The sequence below is a fragment of the Myodes glareolus genome, chromosome 15 (genome assembly GCF_982192425.1).
Source record: "Myodes glareolus chromosome 15, mMyoGla1.1, whole genome shotgun sequence".
In the NCBI taxonomy this organism is placed as follows: Eukaryota; Metazoa; Chordata; class Mammalia; order Rodentia; family Cricetidae; genus Myodes; species Myodes glareolus.
In genome coordinates, this window is record NC_142040.1 from 53,969,969 (window position 1) to 53,988,434 (window position 18,466).

Below are 18,466 nucleotides of genomic sequence, written 5' to 3' on the forward strand. Positions count from 1 at the left end.
AATCAAAGATGGTCTAGCCTAAAACCCATGCAATGAGAGTGAGCCACTCCCAACACTACCTGAAATTCCATAATCCAGAGACTGGATGACCCAGAGTCCTTGGATAGAGCCAAACACAACCACACGCAACCAAACACATCAATATAATGATACCTCATGATATTCTGCTATACTCATAGGTTGGTGCTTAGTCCAGTTGTCATCAGAGAGCCTTTGTCCACCAACTGATAGAAGCAGATGTAAACCCACAGCAAAACATTGGAGTTCATGGAACCCTGCAGAAGAAGGGAAGAAAGGATTGTAGGAATCAGAGGGATCAAGGACACCAAGCAAGATAGAAAGGAAGAAAGAAAGAAAGAAAGAAAGAAAGAAAGAAAGAAAGAAAGAAAGAAAGAAAGAAAGAAAGCGCGCACAGAATCATCTAACCTGGGCTCATAAGGGCTCACAGGGACTGAACTGACAACCAGGGAGCCTGCATGGGACTGACCTAGGTCTTTGCATGTATGTTACAGTTGTGTAGCTTGGGCTTCTTGTGAGACTCCTAACAGTGGGAGCAAGGGCTATCTCTAACTCTTTTGTTGGATTGTGGGACCCTTTTTCTCAAACTGGGTTGTCTTGCCCAGCCTTAATACATGGAGAGGGGTTTAGTCTTAACTGCAACCTGATGTGCCATTTTTTATTGACATCTTTGGAAGAACTGCCCTTTTCTGAACAGAACAGAAAAGGAGGGGATGGGCTGGGGGAAGGCAACAGAAATGGGATGGGGGTTAGGAGGAGAGGAGGAAGGGGAAACTGGCCAGGAAGTTAAATGAATGAATGAATGAATAAATAAATAGATAAATGAAATAAATAAATAAATAAATAAATAAATAAATAAATAAATAAATAAATAAATAAGAAAAAGAAGATGACGAAAGTTTTGTGTGGCCCTGGAAAGACTCAGCCAATGAGGCTTTGCCTTACAGGGGTCTCCAAGCTTCTGGCATAGAAAGCAAGAAGGTGTATACAGAATGGCCGGCGTGTAAGCTCCCAAGCCCACTCTTCACTGGCCTATCCTGGCTCTCATTTCACTGTCACCTGGCCAGGATGAGTTGTCCTGTCACCCTGTGTGTCAGAGGTAGCCACAGTTCCTGCCTTTCAAGACGGAAGTGAGTACTCTGTGCAGAACTTAAGGCAGCACAGAGCAGAAGAGCTGAGTCCAGTCTGCGGGTGCCTGGTGTCCCCATCTGAAGAAGAACTGAGACCAATCTGTGTGTGCCTGGTGTCCCCAGGGAAGAAGAGATGAGTCCAATCTGCGAGTGCCTGGTGTCCCCACCTGAAGAAGAGCTGAGTCCAGTCTGCATGTGCCTGGTGTCCCCAACTGACAAATGAAACTAGAAATTGGGAAAGAGGCCTCCCTGCTCCAAGGTCACACACTAACAAGGTTCCAGTGCCCCAATTATGAACCAGTCTCAAAGCTGGGAGTCCAAGAACTTGAGGAACAGTGAGTAAGATTTACCCAATGAAAATGCGAGCCCATCTATTCACTGCACTTTGGGCACAGTGCTTCCAAGCCTTACAACATCCTCATTCCCTATTTGATTGCACAAAGAGGGAAACTGAGGATCTGAAATATGCTATGTTTGTGAGGCCACCTCCTAGTAAATAGAAGGAGGAGAGTTAGAACTCACAAGCCCATCTTGAGGGACTGGGTTCACAAAACAAAAACATTATTGGATGTGGGTGTGTGTGTTTGTGTGGTGCGTGCGTTTGAGTGTATGAGTGCGTGCACCCATGTACACAGATGCAAAGGCCAGAGAAAGATACTGATAGAATGTCTTTCTTTTTTTTTAAATCATTCTCCATCTTGGCATCATGGTTTCATTGATTTGGAAGTATATCATTTCAACCAATCTGGCTTTCCAGAGAGTTCTCAAGATCCAACTGTTTCTGTGTCCCAATGCTCCAGTCATGGCAATCACTATGGTGACTTCCCAGAGGCTGAGATAGCCCTTTTTCAGCCCAGATGAAGCTAGAGACACCAAAGGGTGGTCACTCTGCCTGGTACACTACACTAGAACCTAAGCACCATTTGGACAACAGAAATGAAGGTCTCTGTGGGTGATGGGCATATAACAGGAATCCGTGACATCAGTTGGAACACACGATGTCTCAAGGTGAGCAGGTTCAAAAAGCGTGGTTATCCTGCATGCCACCTGCTTCCTGTACCTGCAGAGACTACGTATTCATAGTCTCTATGAATGCTATCTCTGTGAGTTTCTGATGGAGGAGGGTTAACTGTCTATGTGTTACTTTCATTGGTTAATAAAGAAACTGCCTTGGCTTTTGATAGGACAGCAGCTTAGATAGGTGGAGTAAACAGAACAGAATGCCGGGAAGAAGAAGAAGGCAATGAGGCAGTCGCCATGACTCTCCTCTCTGAGACAGCCGCAGGTTAGAATCCTCCTGGTAAGCCACCACCTCGTGGTGCTATACAGATTATTAGAAATGGGTTAATCAAGATGTGAGAGTTAGCCAATAAGAGGCTGAAACTAATGGGCCAAGCAGTGTTTAAATGAATACAGTTTTCATGTAATTATTTCAGGTAAAGCTAGCCCGGCCGGCGGTGGGAAGTGGCCCACCGCTCCTTCTACAAGTTTCCTTTTGTGGGGCAGAAATTCTTGAGTCCTTTCATGAATGTCATTCAAACATTATAATTCATCATACCCATTAATTGGTCTTTTACTTCAGCTTATTCAAGAAAGCAGAAAATTTTCAGAAAACTTGTATATAAGCAATATATGTTAGTCAAATTATAGACAGGCAACTGTTTCTATAGTTGTAGAGTATATTTTTAATGAGAACATATTATTATATTTGGAATATGTGGTATTCTTGCTCAGTAGAAACATTTACAAGAACACATACACATTTATATCCAAACCCCAAATGAAGTAGATTGTTTAAATGACCAGTTTTGCACCAGAAATAAAATATATTATACAAAACAGGGCTATGTCCACAGTCATTAATTCTCACTTTCTACACAAAACAACAATAAATTAAATCACATTATATGCAGATAGTTCTACTTACATTAGATAGTAAGCTATATGTGGCTAGTGCAGCTATCTACCAGACTCATGGTAGGTTTGTATTGTTTGGTGGTCCTGTATTTAAACTAACCATGAACGACATGGCTCAAAAGACACAGGCTCCAGGATTAACCTTCTGCAATGCCTAGCTCATGACCCCCTGGTTTCAGCTATGCACAGGGAACAAAGCTCCTATTCTTAGAACCACAGCACCTCCAGCCTGTTGAGGGCACTTCCTTGCTGACTTATACACTACATCACACTGAACATTTTCAGACATACGCACCAAATCCTGAATAAGATACTTCATGTCAAAATCCACATTTTCTTCTTTCATTGCAGAAATAACTTTCTCTGCCTGATAATTGTTATATACTATGACAGTTTTGTTCTAGAAAATAAAAAATGAATCTCATAGGCTGTTATGATTCATGCTTGGTAAATAGATCCCTTTGTTCCTGTGCATATAAATTTATGTCTTTAACTATGAATCAAAGAAACGTGACATGTTTTTATTAACTCTGAGGTCTACGTGTCCAAATCCCTCTACTAAGAGCCATCTCACACCTAATACACCAAGAATTTTTGTAACATATGGATTTTCAACCTCTTAGATACAGCACTCAGTACAATCCTTTTCATTGTGTTTAAAGTGATTTAAAACATCAACACCAACATCAGCTGGTTCCGAATGCTCTAGGTTTCATATGAATTAACATTTGTGATTAATGAGAGATTTGAACAACCTCCAACCCAGCACCTTTTGAGTGACTTTCACCCCATAGGCCTGCAGGATGCATTTGAAAAGTCTGTAAGCTGAGAACCAAAGCCAGGCTCGTTAGTGTGCAGGAGAAACAGGCTTGAACTGTCCAGGGGCCAAGTTCCTGTGCGACTTCTGATTAGAAGCCGGCTACATCCTCACAGCCAGGGCTATTTTGTCTCTTTCTCTGAGTAGGTGTGGAGGTTCCCTCACCAATTCCGACCTGCAGGGGAAAGATGCTGACACATCTGTGGAGCCTTGACAGTAGGTGGGGCTCAGGGAAGAAAGACAGTAGAGACAATATCAGCAGCGACGTTCTTCCCACGGCCACCTTGGAAGAAATAAACTCCTTGTTTTTTTCACTGGGCATGCCCATCATTTCTTGTGGAGACTGGCTACTGCAGAGGGTCTAAACTGTTCATTAGTCTTCAGTTCCAAAGACCAACTGGATGGGAGACCGGTCCCTCTGGTGCCACCCACTCATTCTCGCTGTTTCTATGCTGCCCCTCAGTATCCTGGGCTTCTAGACTATTTCCTTTTATTCCACTGAATGAGAAATTCAGCTCATTGCCAGCTTCCTTCTGAAGTCCTGAACCACAGGGTGTAACTAAGCAAAACCTGTGACATGTAGGTACAGGGGCCAAATTTCTATCGCCATTTGCCTTCCTAGCTGCATCCAGCAGGGATCTGAGTCCTTTGTGTCTCAAGAAACATAGGCACTAGTATATTCCAATTTATAAACACTATTCTTTCTCTTTTATGTGTGTGTGTGTGTGTGTGTGTGTGTGTGTGTGTGTGTGTGTAAGAACTGCACAAGTAACTCAGCTTCAAGAAGGCAATGATGCCACTGGAATCGGCTTCTGAACCACTCACTGTCTGTCTCAGGTAGGCAAGGCCTCCCCTGTCACTCCCACCACCTGTCTCCATCCCTACAGCCAGTCCCAACCAGAAGAAAAGAGGTAAGCTAGGGACAGAAAGGGTGCATGTGCCTTCAGGGACAGCACAGGAAGCTGGTAAGCAGAGCGGGAAGTGACTTGGCATTCCGAGCTTTTCACTCAAGGGAGAGAGGAAACAAGGCCACCTGCTCTCCTTCCTTAGGATTCTCCCTTTCCTCCACGAGTTAGTTCTGAGGGGTAAAGAACTATTTTAAGGTCTGTGGAACTAACTATATCTGTGGTTCAGGAAAAGCCGTGCTGGTGGTTCGTAAAAACAATATAACATTGAAGGGATTCCTTGTGAAACCTCTGTTTGGGAGGAAGGCACACGACTCTTACACAGAATGCTTTACTTCTGACTCCATCTTCTCTCCCAATTCTAAGACAATAATAGCAGCCATAAAATCTGTGTTTATTTCCAACACCATAACTATATGTTTCTTTTAGCTTGTTATGAACTTATATTTGACTAGATAAGAAAAATACTAATAAGATATCCCCCTTCGACATCTTAATCATTGGATTTAGGAGCAAAGATGTATAGAATGGCTTAAGAACCCAAGTCCCGTTGAATTTATTTTATAATACTTTGCTCCTGGCGGATTACAAATGACTAAATGTCAAAGATGTGGCTTAGCAGTTAGGAATTTAAGTCCCACAATACAATCCGGAGAGTTCTTACCCCAGGGCCACCACAGAACCACATCTATATGCTGAGCAGAGGTTTACCAGCTCAGTGGTGTTTTCAAAACTTAATATCATTTGGGCAACTCATATGAAGACTTATTTTTTTTTCTGGCACAGGCTCTCACTGCGTCAACACAGCTGACCTGAAACTCATTGTGTAGATCATGCTTGCCCGAAACCACAAAGATCCACCTACTCTGCCTCCCAAGTGCCTAGCCACGTGAAGATGTTTAAGGAAGAAAAACTACATAGCAGACATGTAAATGACCTTAATCACACTAGAATTGTTTTAAAATGATGAGAAATGACACCATATTCCAGAGATGCCAAAAGTCACCCTTTTTTCAAAGGCTTACTCCCTCCTCATCTTTAACATTCCTGGGGAAATGCTATTAAACTTGGAACAATTCCTCTAGCTGAAGTAGAAATAAAAGGTATTTGCTGTAACAACACTGCCATTAAGGCACCACTATATAAATTCAAGAAAGGTCAGAAATATTTACACCAAAAAGAGTATAGCCATGTAGAGGACTTTCCCCCAACACCCCCTCTCCCATAACTAACACGCAGGTTCAAAAAAATAAACCTTAGAAAATGAATATCTCTGAAATATATGGAAAAGATTATTGAGAAAGAAAAAGAGGGAAATGAGCTCTCTGGTTCCGATAACTGAAGCAGTTGCAGTCTGTGCACTGTTTCCATGATGTGAGTTCCCAACCATCGGCCACTGCTTTCCTGAGTTCTACCTCACAAACTCTCGTCCTGCATTAGAATTTTGAAATCTACCTTTCTTGCCTACCTTTTCCACTTTTTGAATCAGCACTTTTCCTAAATACAAAGCTGCAATGGTGCCGCTCCTGTTGTTCACGGCTAATTCTTTCGTCTCGTAGTTTGTATCCCATTTCCTGAGCCATCAGAAAGAAGTGAGCCTCGCACAGAAACAGCCCGTTCACTCTGACGTGGGTCGCAACCAGCTGTGACATCGTCCTTCCTGGGGAAGCAAGCACGAGACAGCTTCCAGAACTTTGCCCCCGCTTGGCTTTCCTCTTCAGTTGACCTGAGTGAATGTGACCTCCAAGGAATTGTGCTATTTCTTCCCCCCTAAACGATGCTTGAGGAACTCAAAATGTTACCAAGAGAGGCATGATTACCAGATGGTACCCTTGCTCTCTCCTCAAACGGTAAAGTGGGAACCCCCATTTAAACCTCAGTTAGCACACAGGACTGAGTGCGAATCAGATACCCAGCAAAAGCTGGCTCAGTCCTTCCCAGGATGCACTTGGCTGTCCTACCGTGCTGTGGGTAATTTGTGGTGGCTGCAAAACTCCCTGGGGCTCAGGGAACAGAGCGGATATCAACACTCCCTCTCCAACCACGTTTCGATAAACTGCACTCCTTTTAATTTATCCTTTCTGTGCTTCGCTATCAAATTCTCGCCCCCGGTTTCTTCTGGAGTGAAAGATTGGCAAGTCTGGGTATCCTCGGCTATCCTCCACTGCCTTCCCTCTCTGGATTTTGAAATGCATCGTTTGGCCCCAATTAGAAGGGGTGCAGCCCTCCAGAATTTAAAACCATTCACAATGAAAAACGGCTTAAAAATCAATGTGTCCCTTTTAGAGTTTGCAAGCTGAACGTATTCCTAGATGTCTGTAGTCAAAGCGGCCTCAAATCGGCCATTAGCAATTAATGCTTGACCATAGCCGCGGGAAAGAGGACAGTAGAGAAAGGCCATCCCCTTGCCACCATGGGTTTGTCACACACTTTCTCCGCGCTTTTAGAGTACAAGTGAAATTTAATCTTCAAAATGAAAAAATAGACACATTTCTAATACCAAAATATAAGATTAAAATACTTAAAAATAAAATGTTAGCAGGAAGTAGGGCTTTTTTTTACATCATAAAAGAAACATTTAGACTCACTTTTCTTATATAAATCCTCCTAACTCACTAATATTCACAATTTCCAGAGTAGTTTTTTCTGAGACCCTGAAAGAGACAGGGAGGATCATCCTGGAGACACAAGGTCAGACCCGAACGTGGACACCGAATGCAGCCCTTGTCTACCACAAACCTGACCACTGGCTCCAGGGAACAGCCCTGCATTCCCAGGCTTGAGATTTTTTTTTCATTCTATTGTCCTCTTATTGGGTGTTAAATTCTTTCCAGGAATATTCTACTTGTAAAAAGTGTTTTATTCTAGCTACAAAACATTTAATTTCAGAAAAACCACATCCTTATATCCTTGTGTGAAAGGCTCCCAAAGCCATCAAGATACGGAGATGCCAGATTTTTCAAAACATAAATCTAATCCTATGCCCTTCCAGCAGTCAGAACACCTAATAGAATGGCATTATATCCTCAGATTTGTTTGCCATGAGATGAAAGGCCAGGAGGCAGATAGTGATTAATAATCATTCCTGAGTTTATAAAGGAAACGTAGAGTGAATGACTACGGCTTAAAACAAAGAATTCTCCATGAGCGTCCTTTCTGCTCCACTGATGTCTTTCCTTCCATCTATCTCTCAAGCAGACGAAAGGGGGGGATCTTCTAAGCCACCGAAAAATGAGATCTGATGGAGTCTTCGCGTAACTCTCGATGTTTCCCGATGTTCCTCTCTTCTTGCTGATTTCGCCTCTCAATGGTTATTCTGTATTTCTTCCTGTGTAAAAGCAGAATAAACGCAACAATAAAACCTCACTTGACAGCAAAATACTATGGTTCCTCTTACAAAGAATGCCTCCCAGGGACATCTGGGTTAGGTTTGATAAATTAGAAGTGACACAGTATGAAACCCTGGTCAGAGATTAAAGTAGTGTGCCCCGAGGCATCATGCATGTCCTTATTCAAGGAGGAGAATTGGCAAGCTTTCCGACATACTGTAGAACAAGCCTTCCCCTTCTTTCTTGGGACCCTGTGGGTTCAGTCTTATCTCTTCTGTCCCAGAAGCTCTGCTTGACTCCCAGGATATGTCCCCAGATAAAAATCACATTAAGTGTACTGTGACCAAGGGGACAGGGACACAATTGTTTCCACAGAGAACCACACACACCCAGACTTAAATTTCCATGTGAAAATGAAGAAATCTTAGAAGTAAGCCATGAATTCAGCCTTTGAAGATTACTAAAGAGTGGGCCACCACGACTGCAACAAACGACCAATACCTTAGGCACACGTACGTAGTACCAGTTTATGAGCCTTAAGGTTGAGCCACAGCAACAGCTAAGCACGTGACTTTTCCAAACACAGAACACATTCAGCAGCCTGAATGAGAGATCACTGCGTGCTCCCTCCAGCCCTTCGAGGTGAACATGGCCACTTATTTCTGAATTGAAGGAAGTGTGAGGATAGGTTCGTTCTTTGTCCAGATTTCCTCTTCGCGTTTAGATTTGGTAGGTAGAAGGGATTCTCATGAATGGATCTGTGGTTCAGAGATCCCAGCAACTCTCTGGCCCATGGTAGCCAGAGTACAGTAGAAATCCATAACTCAAGATGACCACCAGACCCAAGATCGCACCCAAGAATGGCTTTGATATTTTAACCACCATCCTTCTTCTCTCAAAGAAGGGTGTGGGCAAACCACAGGGAGTATGACCCAAAGACAGGAGACAAAGGTCAAACCCGCAGAGTGAGTTTTAACATCATGAATGGTCCCTACCTGAAAAAGTAGAAGGCCATTAGCAAACCAGCACCGAGTAGGGCCCCCACCACGATTCCTGTCACTGCTGATTCTTCTAGGCCACCTGCTTGAAGAAGAGACATCACTGGTCAGAGCTCATATGGGGAAATAAGTAAGAATACTTTGATTTGCGTTCATCTCCCAGTTGAAACAAATTTTCCTTTCTCTGTGAAATATATAAATATGTATATGTATATATATATATATGTGTGTGTGTGTGTGTGCATGTGTGTATAAATGTTTATATATACGAGAAATTCTGGACTTTCTTCTTTGCTTGGTATAAAGCTTAAGATAGGCTTTTCAGAAAGCACTAGACAAATGCATTGTCACGTGACAGTGAAGAGAGCAGCAGCAAAACAAGTTCTAAGTTGAGACTAGGACAAATGGCAGTCATCCTGACATTTGGGGAGATGAACGGGAGGATCGCAGGTTTGAGGCAGCCTGAACTACACAGCAAGATCTATGACAGGGAAGGAAGAGGGAGAGGAAGAAGGAGGGGGGGGAAGGAATGTTAGAAGGAATGGTGGGCAGAGAAAGCAGCACAGATTTGAGCAGGATCGGATGAGGCTGGAAGCTGGAGATTTCAGACACACCCAGGCTGTGCTTGAGCTGAAAGTCAAGGAAAGCATCCGGGACGGACAAAGGCACTGACCCAGCTCTTCTGTGTCTCGCAGGCAGATGGTGACACTCCTAAGTGCTAGAAGGTCCGGGGAACTCTACTGGGTCAGTGTTCTGTTTTTAGATGTTCTCTCACCAAAGCCAGGGTTCCATCTCCAAATGGCCTACATAGCTTTGTGAAAAAGCAAACCGTTTGGATTCCTCCATTGGGAACTCAGTTCTAGAAAAATCAGCCTCTCCTGTCCTTGCAGAGTTTAGAGTAAGCCTGCAGGTCACAGCCTCATGGGCTCCTCAGACCAAAGTTGGGTATATTTTACTTTACATGTGGGGAAAGGGAGGCTTGGTGAGTTGAAGGAACTCTCCTGGCCCAAACAGGCAAGAAGCAAAGTAAGACTTTGGATCCATGTGCGGAGGCTATGTGATCAATATACTTCTTTATTAATTCTTTCTCATAACTAGTGTATAGATATAAATTCCTCAACATTAAAAGATGGTCCTGAGACACAATGACCATTCATATAGTCACCTAAAATCACCAACTGGCCTTCAAGATTGATACCACTTGTTCTTCCTCGTCAGAAGCCCCTCACAGACAATCACTTTGAAAAATGTCCCTATCTCTGAGGAAGATACACCTGCTTCTCTTTCTGCATCCAGAAATAGGCTATAAATAATATGTTCAATGCTTATTTGCCACTTTGTAAGTTTCCAGGTATTTAAGAACATTATCTGTCCCATCTTGAAGATCTGGAGGTCAACTGTAAACTTTAAAGTCAATAATGAGATTTGGTATGGTAGATGAATAAGAGACAGTTAATAATATTATTTTTCCTCAAAGTAGAAACCTCTAATAACTAAGAGATTGTAGAAAGAGATATAAATCCAGATAGAATATACTATCATCTGGAAGAAAAGAACAAAGGGAAGAAAGATGGACACTTCTGGTAAGGGAGGAGGGGTGGCTATTTTTGAGTTGTTCCCACAGGTTTGAAGACATCAGAAAAAGACGTGGGAGCTTTCCAAACACGAGTCCTTGAGAGCAACATGTGCTGGACTCACATGACTGGAGAAGAGGAGGAAAGGTGAATTAAGTCTCTGAACTTACATGATTTGCAAGGAGAGCTATTGGCATGCTCCACAATTCTGGTTTCATCTATTCTCAGTTTCAAAGGGCCCCAAGGGTACTTGACATTGGATCGCATTTTGAACCGACCTTCTTTTCCAAAGTAATCACCAATAACCTACAGAAAGGCAAAAGTCAGACATAAAAAGGGGAAAGCCAAAGTTACCTGTTCCCTGCAAGCAGAGGCTGCTCATTTGTTTTCTGGCTGCCCAAACCCGGAAAACTATATTAATTACGGCACTCTTTGGCCAATGGCTCAAGCATATTTCTAGCTAGCTCCTAAATCTTAAATTAACCCATTGTGTATGGCCACAATGCTGTGGCTTACCAGGTAAGGTTCCAGGTGTCTGTCTCCTTCGGCAGCTACATGGTGTCTCTCTGACTCCATCTACTCTCTCTATATCCCTTCCAGCCTGGCTATATTCTGCCCTGCCATAGGCCAAAGCAGCTTTATTCATTAACCAATAAAAGCAACACATGTACAGAAGGACATTCCACTTCAGTTCCCAAAGGAGGCACAAAGCTTGTAGTCTTGCATGAACACAGCCTGATCTACACAGGCTACCTCTACACATCATCACCTGCAGGAAGTGATAGCAAGAGCTTCAAAAAAGCATGAGAACGGGAGGGGTCAGGGGCTCTCCTGCTGTGCACACAGATTATCACAGTGGCTCCTCCTGGCAGCTAAGGAATCAGGGTCACGTAGACTTGAAAATGTATGGACATGACAGAGACAGTGCCTGGTGAGGCCTGTCTACACTGGAGGCTGTACCCAACCAATGCTGTCCCTAGGTATACAGCAGCTGCTACTGCATAATGGGAAGGGTGAATTCTTTTCACTTCCCTGTGAAACAATAGTCTCCAGATTCACACCTTTACTCTGTCTCATTCCACAGGGCCCTGTCTGGCCTTTCGTCACTGAGAAATCCACACTGCCAGTCATGTGTGAGGCCCATTTTCCTTAGGGATATGTGATAGAAACCAATGTCACAGCATACCTGCTTAGGTTAAGCATGTGACAGGTACATAGCACCCCCCCACCCTTCGGTCAGATCGACAAATAATTATAATACTAAACAATATAATTTTGAGTGATAGAAAGATGGCTTCGGAGGTAAAGGCCTTTGCCAACAAGCCTTAAGACCTGAATTGGATACCCAGGACCCACATGTTGGAATGAGAAAACCAACTCCTACAAATTGCCCTCTGACCTACACACACACAATAGACAGACAGACAGACAGACAGAGAGATGTAATTTTAAAAATTGTATCTTTGAAGAACTTTTTGGTTGACGTTTTGGTCAGTACTATGTCCTATATCTCTGATGAATTCTCTTCTTGTGCTCTCCCATTATCAGACTTAACTCTGTTTCAGCTGCCACCTTACACCTCTGGATGATATAATGCAGGGTCATACTCCAGTTAAATGACTATTAGGTCAATAGTCACATGAGCTAATCTGGCAGTGCCTTCTCACACAGCTCCTAGGGGTTCTCCACTTTTTCCTGGGCACAAACTTGTGCCGTCTGGGTGGCCTGTGACATTTCTCCTCCCTCCTCACTGAGTGACGGCAGGCTCTCACAGGCTCTATCAGCTCAGGGTCAAAACCAATTCTAGGTCCTCATGAAATACGACAGTGACTGGTATGTGTCGAGCCTATCCCAAGTGCTTTGCATGCGTAGCCTCACAATGAGATGGGATGAACTATCACTCCCCACTTCTCCAGAGGAGGAAGCCATACTGCAGACAAGCTCTAGAACTGGGGCGATATAAAAATCATCCGGTGAACACAGCGAGAGGGCTCCTGCTCCCTCACGTCCCATACAAAGGCTAGGCATAGCCCACAGAGAGGAGAGGTGTCTTAGGCCAGCGCCCACCAAAGCAACAGGAGTGATGATGATCTTCAGAGTGGGAGAGCTGTGTCTGCTCCTCCGCAGCTGCAGCACTCGGGGGAGTGACCCATGCATCTTGCCTGGGCAGCACAGTAGAGCTGGCCCTGTGGTATAGGTGTGGGTAAGCCTACTGGTCTACCCTGAGTGCATGAAAGCAGGAAAACCAGTCCCGCCCCTTGCTCATTGCCACGTAGGGTGACCTAGATAGAGCAATGTCTGAGAGCCTGGTGACAAGATGGGAGGGGGAGTTGGCGGGCTGAACAAACCTGCAATCATCCAAGCCCAGAACCAGAGCTATGAGTTGACCAACCCCAACAACCACCCCATCTATGATCTGCTGGAGTACGTGAAGGGCCACATCCTGCAGATTCAAAGCTAGAGGACCTCCGGGACACAGGGCAGCAACAGGATATCCAAGAGGAGCCCCAGTGAGGTCCCAGCAATGATCGGAGCCCTCAGACCAAACCAATGGCTCTTTTCAATGAATACTGGCAAGTAAAGACATATGGACAAAGGATTTACTGTGTGACTCACTGTGTCACACTGCAGCTCCCATAACAAGATTGTTCTTCTCTCTCTTTCTCTCTCTCTCTCTTTCTCTCTCTCTCTCTCTCTCTCTCTCTCTCTCTCTCTCTCTCTCTCTCTTTCTCTCTCTCTCTCTCTCTCTCTCTCTCTCTTAAATTTTATTATGTTTCATTTTATTTTATTGGGGGGAGTACAAGGGTAGAGGGTGGATAGGAAAGGAAAGGGAGATGAATGGAATTGAGATGCATAATGTGAAAGACACAAAGGATAAAAGAAAGTTAAAATAAAGAGTGATGGTCTTGACCTTGCAAGGAAACAGGGCAATCATCATTTGCTGAAAAACTATTTTTCAGCAGAAACACTGAATATTGATTTAATACCTATTTCTTTCTCTTTATTTGTCCATTAGAGGTCATGTGTTACTTTTCTAGGTTTTATGTCATATGGTTCTAAAGCTGTCATGAGGCCAGCAAGGAAAATATTACGATTCCCATGTTATAGCTGAAGAAACTAGAGCAGAGAACCCTGCCCGGTGACTGTCACGGACTCATCTTCAGTCCAGGCAGATTTCTGTCCTGAAGTTCCATCTTTTGAAATAGTAACACCTGAAAATCCAAAACAACCACTAGGGGAAAAAAAACTCTAAACGCAGAGGCGAGCAAGTTGCACTTCCTGTGCTGATTGGTGTCTTCATTACCCAGGGCTAGGGAGTGACTCCTGACTGCTTGGAAGGTAGGGCTTCTCTACTGAGAATTCACATGGCGACGTGTCCTGCCTTCCACCTGTCCCCTCAGTGAACAGTGAGCTTTGCCTACCCGGAACGCTCATTTGTGTTTGAAGGGTGCACTGGACACAAGGACAAATGCACCCTCAGAGTCTCCACTTGCCAGAGTGACCGATGTAGAAGTGTCCTTTCCTCACCTCTTGGGTGCCAGCTTCGATGTCGGTCATGGCAACCACAGAGAAGTCCCCGTATCGGTCCCCGTTGGCATCTATGGACACCTGCCCGGCGATGCCTGCAGGAGAACAAGGACTCTGCATTAGAAACTTACGGCACCTCTGCCTGCCAAGAAAATGAATTGATGGGATTTTTTAAAACAAATTCATGCCACAGGGAATCACATCAGACTGGAAGCATTTTTGTTGGCATTTAGAAAGACATTGTAATTTCATCTGTGTCTGCATTCCTAAATTCTTAACATTTCTCCATTTAAAAAAGAAAAAGAAATGATCTTTGGGGAATACTTCTGAAAAAAAAAAAAGAACAGAAGAAAGCTAATGCTGAAGGCAGTGTGCTTACTCTAGAGTTTTGATTTTTTTATTTTCTAAAAAGTAGCTAAAAGGTAAAGATGTCTTATCACACATAGGTTTGGGGCCTCATTGGACAACTCTCATAAGGAAAATCACTCTGGCCCAGCATTCAGTAGTATGCTTCATACAGGCTGCAAGAGCGCTGGGGGTCTGGTTGCTGGGTCCCTGGGGCCAATGTCTAAAGAGCAAGTCTTCATTGCCCAATGTGTGTTCATTCATTGCTCAATGTGGGTTCATTCACTGCTTATGCAAACACTATCCAGAAGATTCCTAGGTGCTGAGTTAGCACTGCAGGGAAGGCTGAGTTAGGCTCAAGGAGGGGCCTGGAGTGAGGAGTCAGCTTTTCCTAGTAGAATCAGACAAACAGGTTGGGGCCAGAGAACTAGGTGAGTGTGCTTGACACCAAGTTGAGCATAGGTCATATAGGTTCGAACTCTGGGACCCACACAGTAGAAGGAGCAAACTGACTCCCAGAAGTTATCCTTCAACTAACACACACACACACACACACACACACACACACGCACACACGCACACACACACGCACACGCACACACGCACAAAATGAATAAATAAATGGAATTTTAAAGTGTGATTTGGGGTCGTTTTTCTTTTCTTTTTTTATTGAAGAATCAGAATACTGAATTGCCGTTTTATCTTTCCCCACCTCTGCCACCGTGGCCAAGGCATTGGTCCTCTGAATCTCAGCCTCTGCAACCAGCGTAAACAAGCATAAGATCACGTTCCTACCAGCAGCGGTAGAGCTGAAATAAAACACGTGGGGCATCGCCAACAGATGCTGAAGCAACGCCAGCTGTTTTCCTCTATCGGTCGCTACTGCTATCATTATTCCTACAGGTTGAGTAGCCCTCAGCCAAAGGATGTGGGGCCAGATGCGTTTCAGATTTCAGGTGTTTTCAAATTTCTGAATATCTGCACACGCATAATGAGACACCTTGGGGATAGGATGCAAGTCTAAGCAAAGGATTTTTTTCATCTCTATACATACTTATACACATAGCCAGAAGGTAATCTTAAAACAGTATTTTCTGTAAATTTTTTGCATGAGATAAACATCCATTATGGAGAACTTTCCATTTGTGGCGTCATTTTGACATGTAAAATGTTCCAATGTGGGGGCATTTTGAGCTCGAGATCTGGGGCTGGAGGATGCTATTATAAAGTTCTCATTATCACTACTGTGCCTGTGGTATCATAGAGAGTACTTGACCATGATCAGAACACGACTCAGCACAAGTTAAAATGCAGCTAAAAAGGAAAAAAAAAAAAGCAGGGATTATGGGATTGTAAAATCTCATACACAGGAGGAAACCTGTGATTCAAAACACAATCAAGAGTGTAAGCTACTGACCTGGTTTAATTTAAAAAGACCCTAAGGCCAAAAAGAACCAGAGAACCGTGAAGTTTCCTATGAAGTGTTTATGAACAGAGTCAGTGAGGCAGGAGGCTGGAACAGAGCAGCCAAAGCCCAGAGGACCCAGGCACTTTGACAAGCAAGGATGGGTGCTCACAGCAGCTAATCCCCAAAGGCCTCCAGAGAACAGAGGCTGATGCTAAACTGTCTGTGTTCACATCTTCGTGCACTAAGTAGCAGGACCTGTGCACCGGCCCTGTTCTGATCAGCACAAGCCATTTGTTTGCTCTGTAGGAGAATTCTGTGCTGTTCTTCCTTGGTGCTGCCATCAGACAGAGCTTCTCCCCAGACAGAGCGGCCGCCCCAGGGAAATGTCCACTGAGGAGCATCCCAAGGGAAAGTTCCATCCTCTCGTGTGGTTTGGAGAGGGCAGGCATTTGGGTTTACTGTCCTTTGGGCTGTGGTTTGAAGGCCCACTGATTTTTCCAGACTTTGGGTTACTTTGCTGGAAACAGAATGGAGTTACCATTCATCTTTGGGTTTTTTTTTTTTTGTCTTCTTAATACAGGCAGGTTACAAAGGATGCACCTATCATGAACTTGTGCATTCTTGAGAGGCTATAAAACCTCAAATTATATACATATAGTATGTATATATGTGTAAATGTGTATGTATATATACATATATGTGTATATGCATATACATATGTGTATACATATACATATTCATTCTCTAAACATTGGCTATCTGAGGTCACTTGTCAATCTGTCCAGTGGTGTTAGGGAAGTACTCTGAGTGATTTACACAGTATTGTATTTGATGCAGTGGTCCTGGGAACCCAGCACCTCATTACACCTTTAAGTGATTGCAATTCTGCCAAGAAGTGGGGTGAGAACTCTCGGGGTGGCTGCTCTGCAAAGTGAGACCTCACCTGAGAGTATCAAGCAGAAGGTGAACTTGTTAGGGTGGCAGCAGAATTTTCCGGTGTATCAGCAATGAGTCCTTCTAACCCGGTTTCTATTTGCCCAGGCCTGAGCCACACACAGTCCTGTTTACCTTGCCCCTCTAACCTCTCACACAGAGGAAACACGGCCTCTTCTTGGACCATTTATTGGAAGTCTTGAGAGTTGATCATAGGTTTCACGGCAGTAAAATCCAATTTTGTCAAATAACATCCAGGGTATTTTTTTCTCCTGACAACTTAATGGTCACTTACAGCAACCACTAAAATTAAAATTGTTTTTAATGTTAGGGAGGTTTGAGTTTTTCTTCCCTCGTCCACCTTAGAGCTCTTTGAGGGGCTGCCTTCAAATGGACTACGGCTTAGCAAATAACATGGGCTCTCTGAACCATTCAAACTCACATGGGCATCGGTCTTTACATGTTGGACACATAAGATCCTAATTTTAGACTCAACTATACAATTCTTTATACTCTTGGTACATACTGACCGCGTAGGCCTGACCCTAAAATGGAACCAGGAAGATGGCGTCTGAGAATAGTTAGCGCCTGTCTCAGCTCTAAACCAAGCTGTGTCCTAGCCATTGTGGACACCTGCCCTTCTCTCGCCAACCTCTCTCAGAGGTGCCTTTAAGCATCCCCAACTCTGGCTCCTGTCCCGCTGTCAGAAGACCAAGAACAAATGACCACACCACGCGGTGAGTAATAGCTAAGAATGGGCTGGGCCTGACCAAGGTTGTGTCCCCACACACCAGTTTCTCGGTGCATTGTGCACACATTCTGGGAAACTTGACTTTGTCCTAATATGCCCCCTGAATTACCCTGTTTGATTCCTGCCCCTCAGCTGAAGCAGGAAGAGCCAAAACAAGTTCATCCAGGGAGCTTGTTTACCCCCAAACAACTACTTGTCTAAAATGGAAGCTGTCACTCTTGTCTAGGGTAAAACATGGTGTTCACTGAAACCACCGTAGAGAAAAGAAACTTACCTGGGCTGCCATATTTACTACCCAGACAACCCTAGCTGGAGCACCACTCCTCCCTACTCTTCTTCCCTTTTAATATCTGAGGACAAGCTGAGGCCATGGAGCGTAGAGGGGACCATCCCGTACTCCTCTCTCAAAGCGAGACTCGGCTTTGTTCTTGGCATTGAGAAGTCTCACTCACGTCAACACAAGTACAGACATACTCCAGTCCGCGGATGGGCTCACAGGACAAGTTGGCACAATGAAGAACTGGAAAGTCCCTTTGCAGTTAGCTTACCCAGTCTTTTTACAGAGCAAATTGGGTACTAGAGGTCACAGGCTCCTGCTTCCCGCATCCCCAGTCTGCACTCTGTGTTAATGCTTCTCGGAAGATGCTCGCCAACATGCTACAGGTTATGTGCTACAGAACAGCCGTAAGACACACCATCTCCATGGAAACTATTTCAGCAGTTTCCAGGCCCCAGGTCTGGTCCTACTGCATCTTGAGCTTTGGGTCCTATCACACTGCTCCATATAGTCAGTTGTCAGCCACATAGACCCCC

The 18,466-nt window shown here is 44.2% G+C and overlaps 1 protein-coding gene across 3 annotated transcripts in view; it reads right to left on the reverse strand.

Annotated features, from left to right (window-relative positions):
• Nucleotides 1-2,809: 2,809 nt before the first annotated feature.
• The window catches only part of Npr3 (natriuretic peptide receptor 3), a 68,969-nt gene continuing 53,312 nt past the window's right edge, over nucleotides 2,810-18,466 (reverse strand). For 2 of the 3 annotated variants that reach the window (XM_048429598.3, XM_048429576.3), the window contains exons 5-8: nucleotides 14,217-14,311; nucleotides 10,859-10,994; nucleotides 9,112-9,199; nucleotides 2,810-8,115 (exon numbers count right to left, since the gene is read on the reverse strand). In XM_048429598.3, the coding sequence (XP_048285555.1) occupies nucleotides 8,004-8,115; nucleotides 9,112-9,199; nucleotides 10,859-10,994; nucleotides 14,217-14,311 (431 nt within the window). In that variant the 3' untranslated portion in view covers nucleotides 2,810-8,003. The remainder of the gene's footprint in view (nucleotides 8,116-9,111; nucleotides 9,200-10,858; nucleotides 10,995-14,216; nucleotides 14,312-18,466) is intronic. The other variant, XM_048429587.3, reaches the window with a different exon arrangement.